The 6,981-nt window shown below is 47.4% G+C and overlaps 1 protein-coding gene across 1 annotated transcript; it reads left to right on the top strand.

Annotated features, from left to right (window-relative positions):
- Positions 1–1,566: 1,566 nt before the first annotated feature.
- Positions 1,567–6,029, top strand: GPR12 (G protein-coupled receptor 12). Its single transcript, XM_059377876.1, has 2 exons — positions 1,567–1,651; positions 2,385–6,029. Exon 2 carries the CDS (start codon positions 2,400–2,402, stop codon positions 3,402–3,404), a length of 1,005 nt encoding a protein of 334 aa, XP_059233859.1. The 5' UTR covers positions 1,567–1,651; positions 2,385–2,399; the 3' UTR covers positions 3,405–6,029.
- Positions 6,030–6,981: the final 952 nt, after the last annotated feature.

Raw genomic sequence — 6,981 nt, 5'->3', positions numbered from 1 at the left:
GCGTCTGTCCCCACCACACATCCAGGCCTGTGAGTAAAAGATCACATCATACTGAATATGTGCTCCAGCAATTAGCATGGTTCTTGGCAGGTACAGGTGTCTGATGCCTCCCCACCAGGTACAAGAACCTTGCTTTTCAAAGTGTAGTCCATGGACAAGGAGCGGGATCTCTGGGACAGAGGTTTGGAAAGGCAGGCTGGGCCCCACCCCGGAACTACTGATCTGTAGTTGAGAACTGGCCTGCAGGGGGAGGCAGGAGCTCCTGGATGGAAGGAAATGGGACAAGAGAAGTCAAGGGTTGATGAATCTTCAGGGCTGGGGTGAGAAATGACCATGAGCATCAGGGGGAGGTAGGATGGCCAGAGGTTGATACCGCAGTAGGAAGGGTTCTGTGTTCTGTGGCCCATCTCTACTCATACAGGACCCATTCTGTGATCGTGGAGAAAGGCAGTCAGGAAAACCTTCACTGCTGAAAAGAAAAACCCCAACACCATGCCTTGTTTTCTCCCATCCTTAAGCTGGAGATCATTCTTAAACTTAAGATCTCCTAGGTGCCCTAGGTTTTGTATCCAGAGGAGACATGAGCTCATAACAGCAGACGGCTTATCAGTTTCTTAATCTTAGAACCTACTGAAGCGTTAAAATGAAAAAATAAATTAACATTGCTCCTTCAGTACTTAAATGAATGGGTTTTGGCCAGCATCTGCAGGATGCTTCTGCAGAAACTCAGTAAATGATTTCCATTTCAATACACAGCTCAAGGAGCACTTAATAAGTCCAGTTTGATGATAATGATGATTCACATAACAGCACCTTAAATGCAGTTAAGCAAATGTTCCAGGGGAACAGTAATAACGAGCCAGATCTAAGACACACCTAAGGAAAGGAACCCCTTGGGGATCAGGATGCGGTGTGGTCAATGGCAATTCTAAAATAGCTGGCCAATCATTTTGCTGCGTTAAAGATCAACACCCCCCGCCCCCACTTGCTCACCCTGCATCCCTACTGCTAATCCCGGACGCCACCCTAAGCAGTTCTTTTGGCTATGGATGTGGCAGTGTAGGAAAGTCTTGGAGAATCAGGTCGCTAGAGACTGGGACTCCCCAGGGAGACCTCAGGAATGAAATAGGTCATCGGGTTCTCAGGCGGTGAGCCTCTGCCCCCGCCCCAGTGTAAGCCCCAGACCGCCAGCTGGGGTGGGACGCGGGGTCGCAGGCTGGGAGCGCGAGGGTGCAGATCTCCGCCTCCAGAAGAGGTGGGGGGCTCTAGCTGCTCGCGGTCCGCCCTCGCCGGCCGGTGCGCCCCGACCCGTGGGGGCGCGCGCCGGCCTCCCGGGGCTCCCGCGGGCGGGCAGCCGGGCGCGCACGGGCGGGCTGGCGCGGGGGCGGGGGCGCGCGCGCGGGGAGCGTGTGGGCCGGGTGGGCGGGCTGGCGGGCGCGCGGCGGGGAGAACCGGGCACGCGAGCCGATCCCGCCGTTCACCTGCCGCCCGCAGCTCACCTGGCGCCGAGCGCGCGCCCCGCGCCCTCCCGCCCACTCCCGGGCGCGGCCGCCGCCCCTCGCCGCCACGGGCCCTGGCGCGGACAGGCGACACGAGTAGCCCGCGCGCTTCGGAAGCACCGGAGGAGCCCCCTCGGCCTGGGCGCGCCAAGGTGACCCCCTCGATGATCCCCCGCCCCCGCGCGCCCCCTGTCCGGGCGCCGTGTCTGTCCCCTCACGTCCTCCGCCCGTCCCCGCCGGGGAAGCGGCGGCAGTGCATGCGCGTGTGTCTCTCTGTCTGTCTCCACACCCCCAGTGCACACACCTGCCTTTTGTGACCCTGGCCAGACTGCCCTGTGCACACGGGGGACGTCTGGGACCCCTCTTTGTTCTGGCTGGGGGAGTGTGTGTGTGTGAGTGTGTGTGCACGCGCGCGAAGGATTGTTTTGGAGTGTGTGTGTGTGGGGGGGGGGGCTCGATGGAAATAGGCGATTTAAATATTCCATCGAGGATGGCGGCCCCCGGCTCGCGACTTGTCGCTGCGGCGCAGCAGCCCAGATGTCAAACAGTGGTTCTTTTCCAGCATGCAGGATGTGCTTTTCAGATGTGCGTTCCCAGCACTTTAGCAAACAGACCGCCGCGGTTCCGTGTGTGCCTGTCTCACTCGCGCTTCAAGTCCTATCCTGTGTTGTCCCCAGCGCCAAACGGCATTTGTGGTCGTGGGTTTGAAACCACGGAGACTTTGCCTTTTGTTTTATTCCATAACACTTTATAATTCATGAAGCTCGTGGCGTTTGATGGTAGTGTCTGAGTAGGGGCTGGCTTTCTGTTTATGTGTTTTTTGCATGATCTTGGATTGTCACTCTGCTGTGTCTAAACATTAAAAAGCCTGTCTTTTCGTTGAAGAGGACGGGGGTTAAAATGAATGAAGACCTGAAGGTCAATTTAAGCGGGCTGCCTCGGGATTATTTAGATGCTGGCGCTTCGGAGAACGTCTCGGCGGCCGTCTCCTCCCAGGTTCCTGTTGTAGAGCCGGAGCCAGAGCTCGTTGTCAACCCCTGGGACATTGTCTTGTGTACCTCAGGAACCCTCATCTCCTGTGAAAATGCCATTGTGGTCCTTATCATCTTCCATAACCCCAGCCTGCGAGCACCGATGTTCCTGCTGATAGGCAGCCTGGCTCTTGCAGACTTGCTGGCCGGCATCGGACTCATCATCAATTTTGTTTTTGCCTACCTGCTTCAGTCAGAAGCCACCAAGCTGGTCACAATCGGACTCATTGTCGCCTCTTTCTCTGCCTCTGTCTGCAGCTTGCTGGCTATCACTGTTGACCGCTACCTCTCCCTGTATTACGCTCTGACATACCACTCGGAGAGGACGGTCACATTCACCTATGTCATGCTCATTATGCTCTGGGGGACCTCCATCTGCCTGGGACTGCTGCCTGTCATGGGCTGGAACTGCCTCAGAGACGAGTCCACCTGCAGCGTGGTCAGACCTCTCACCAAGAACAACGCGGCCATCCTCTCCGTCTCCTTCCTCTTCATGTTTGCGCTCATGCTTCAGCTCTACATCCAAATCTGCAAGATTGTGATGAGGCACGCCCACCAGATAGCCCTGCAGCATCACTTCCTGGCCACGTCCCACTATGTGACCACCCGGAAGGGGGTCTCCACCCTGGCCATCATTCTGGGGACCTTTGCTGCTTGCTGGATGCCTTTCACCCTCTATTCCTTGATAGCTGATTACACCTACCCCTCCATCTACACCTACGCCACCCTCCTGCCCGCCACCTACAACTCCATCATCAACCCTGTCATATACGCTTTCAGAAACCAAGAGATCCAGAAAGCCCTCTGTCTTATTTGCTGCGGCTGCATCCCCTCTAGCCTCTCACAGAGAGCACGGTCACCCAGCGATGTGTAGCAGCGTTCCCCCTTAGGAGGGCACCCTGCCCACTCCGTTCTGCATTTACCAAGCACTTCCACTGCCTGGCCAAATGGTTGAGACGCTGTCCTTAACCTTAAATTCTTTCTCTCGGATTCTCTCTCGAGCCACGGGAGCACTTAGCATTGTAGAGGAGTCAAGTGAGTGAAGTGAAAATAATGTCGCCAGTGTTTTCAACCTTAAAAAAAAGAAAAAAAAATGACTGAGTTCTTTGCTCAAGATTATTTTGTTTCGTTTAGGGGTTTTGTTTTCTGTTTTACTTGGAGTCAGGTTTTTTGTTTTATACTTTACTCAGAGGATTTGGTCATGGGGCGGGGGAAGAAAGTATATGATATGGCCATGATGTTATAAAAAGTAAACTGGTCCTAGAGAGTTTTTACTTGGACTTTAACATAAAATTGAGCTATGGAGAAAAAGGGAGGAGAAATGACTTTTTCCAGACTTTTTTTTTTTTTTTTTTTTTTTAACGCCAGGGGAGATTTTCAGCACTGCATGTACCTTACTGAATATAAATAATCTCTTTCAAGCCTACACCAATAGTTTACATGATTATGTTTGGAAGAGACCTGGTTTTATTAACATGAACTCAGTAATAAGTTCCAACACGGAAACCGTGTGCCCATTCTTATTTGTTCTTTCTTTGCTTTGAGCAATTATTGCTCACAAGAAATACTTTGGTATTTCTATGAATGTTGTAACTTTCTGCATGGTTGCCTGTGTTAGCTCGACCACTAGTTTCAAATGTTGCCACATAAATCCAGAATCAAAAGAGTCCATTTTCCATATAGGTTTTCAATGGGTCTCTAAAGTGAATTATGACATTTGTTTGATCTGCATATGAAGTTCGACTGATTAGACACACCAGTCTAGTCTCCACGTCACAGTCTGATTGTTTTCACGAAGCAAAAGAAAAAATTTAATAACAGCTCTTAAAAGTAGGTTACATTTATTTTAGTATATTCTGAAAAATAAATCGATGTGAAGCTATCACAAAATATGAAAAACATCACTTTCCTGTCTCTCTATATCTAAGAATGTATTACTAGTGATTCTTGATTGAGACAAATAGAATTAAATACTGTAGACCAAATATTTCTGATTCATATTGTCTGTGGTGCAAAGTGCATTTGAGACAGGTGGTCTCCTATTTTAATGATTAAGTTTGTGAGTGCATAACCCGTGTATCTGACTGTGATATATGTTAGCTATATTATGTAAGTTCACAAGCAGAATGACCTTGTGGCTGTTCATGGAAAGCTAACTTTGAATTCCTTTTTCCTCCTTTTCACCAAAAAACAACTTACATGCAATAAAAACTGTATTGCCTGTTTTCAGAGAGCAAAGAGTTAGTCAAGAATTGACACTGAAGAATGAATTTTAAATATATTGCAAAGTCCTTGTGTCTGAGCATCATTTCTCTTAGTACGGACAGATGTTCTGTATGCAGAGACCTTCCCTCCATTTGCCGTGGACGTACAGTTCTGTCTGTACAACCAATGGAAGAATTTCTGGACGGGACATCAACTAAGCCCATTCAGATGGTGGTAAAACCAGTATTTCAGGGTCTGTGGGTGAATCATTTGTCATAATTTAACCTCATTGGTTTGTCCCAAATGTTATGCCTGTGGCGGTCTCAGGAGCATTCTGGCAACATGCGTGCCGATGCCGTCTTTCCAAAGCCCCTTCGTACGTAGCACAAGTGTAACTAAATACCATACTGAAATCTGGGTCTCCTCTCCTAGGTTACTTACGGAAGCACGAGAGGGACTAAAATACTGCAGAAGTGGGAAAGGGTTTTTAATACCTACCACCATACGACCAATCTAATCAACTTGATGCCTTTTAAAAATGTCTTTTAAACATTTGATGGAGTTGGTAGATTGGAAACGATGGGTCTGTTTGTTTTTAATGATATGAAACTTGATAGCATCTCCTTGTGAGCAATGACTAAGGTAAGTTGGTTTGGACATGGACTGGGAAATATCCATACGGAGCTTGTAAAGCAATAAATACTGACTTTGTAGAAATGGTAGTCCATTTGCATATTTGCATAATAGTAAGAACTATAATCGTTATAATATGTACTGCTTTTCACCCTATGTTGTGTGCCAGGCCCCTTTATCTGCTTTATTGCTGGAGTCACAAGAACACAGTTTTACAGGTAAGAAAATGAAGGCGAAGAGAGGCTAAGAAATTTGTTCAAGGCCACGGAGCTCCAGGGTAGAGTCAGGATCCAAACCTGGGTTTTCCCAAGCTTAGGCTGTCCCCTTCCCTGCACAGGCTGCCTGCAATCCCTCCCCTGGAGAGGGGGTGGAGGCAAATGACTTAGAACATGTTACTATCACCCAGTTGTAGTTCTACAACGAAGACAAAGCTTCCTGTTTAAAATTACAAGTGGTGTGACTGTCGACATGGTTCTGGGTAACAGAAGTTTGTCTTTAACATGCTCTTTACCAAGCATTTCCCTGCTTTGGCGCCAAGGCCCAGGGGGGCACAGTGCAATATTGTAGTGCCATAATATGAGGGCACTCGTTATACAGACTTTTCCTTCATTTATTATTTTAGAATTTCATGTAATATACTTAAAATATAATGGTCCTACAAATACTAAAGGGTTGCTTTTGACCCCCCCCCTTTTTTTTAAGATTTTATTTATTTATTTGACAGAAAGAGCAAGAGAGAGCACAAGCAGTCAGAGCAGCAGAGGGAGAGGGAGAAGCAGACTCCCTGCTAAGCAGGGAGCCCAACGCAGGGCTCCTTGGGATCATGACCTGAGCTGAAGGCAGTCGCTTAATCAACTGAGCCATCCAGGCACCACTTGACCCTGTTTTTAAAACACCTGATTTCAGCTAAGATCTTTTTCAATTCAACTATGATGTGTCCTTACTGGTTACTTTAAGTTGTGAAGATTTGGGCATATTTCTGTGGTTTCCTACAAAACTTCTTTGTTTCTGTGAAGTTACTTATTAGGAAATGTGTACCTGTCTCAACATATACGTATACATTTCTGTCTGTGTATGAATGTATACATATATGAATGCATATATGTGTTCAATAACATTAACTTGGCAAAAAACTAGATGCATTATGGAAAACATTCATATCACCAATAGTCCTAAGCTACCAGATCATCTTACTCCATATGATAAACATGTTTAGCTACCAAAGAGATTATGTTAACTAAGACAGTTCAATTACCTTAGCAGAATCCTTAGTCAAGGCTAATTATCCAGGCTGTGATTATCCAGGATTTTGTCTCCTTTCTCCTTTAATTTTTTACTTTATAGCAACAACCTTGTTTCCTGCTGTTAAAAAGGGATGAATGAGTTGGAGTGGGGAGGCAGAGCACCTCTTTCCCTAGAAACCTAAATTAAAGAGCTAAGTTCAGGAAGGGGGGATCACTCACTTGACTTGACAAGGAGGAACTGTCTTAGGTCCCTCCGGAATTTAAAGCAGGATTTAAACAAAAAGTTTAAAAGAGCAGATGAGAAATGAACATGTTTATTGCCAATAAAGTATCTGGGAGATTTTTCAAACTTTTTAAATTTTTATTTAT

Source organism: Mustela nigripes, chromosome 15 (genome assembly GCF_022355385.1).
Source record: "Mustela nigripes isolate SB6536 chromosome 15, MUSNIG.SB6536, whole genome shotgun sequence".
In the NCBI taxonomy this organism is placed as follows: Eukaryota; Metazoa; Chordata; class Mammalia; order Carnivora; family Mustelidae; genus Mustela; species Mustela nigripes.
This window is presented reverse-complemented; position numbering and strand designations above follow the sequence as displayed.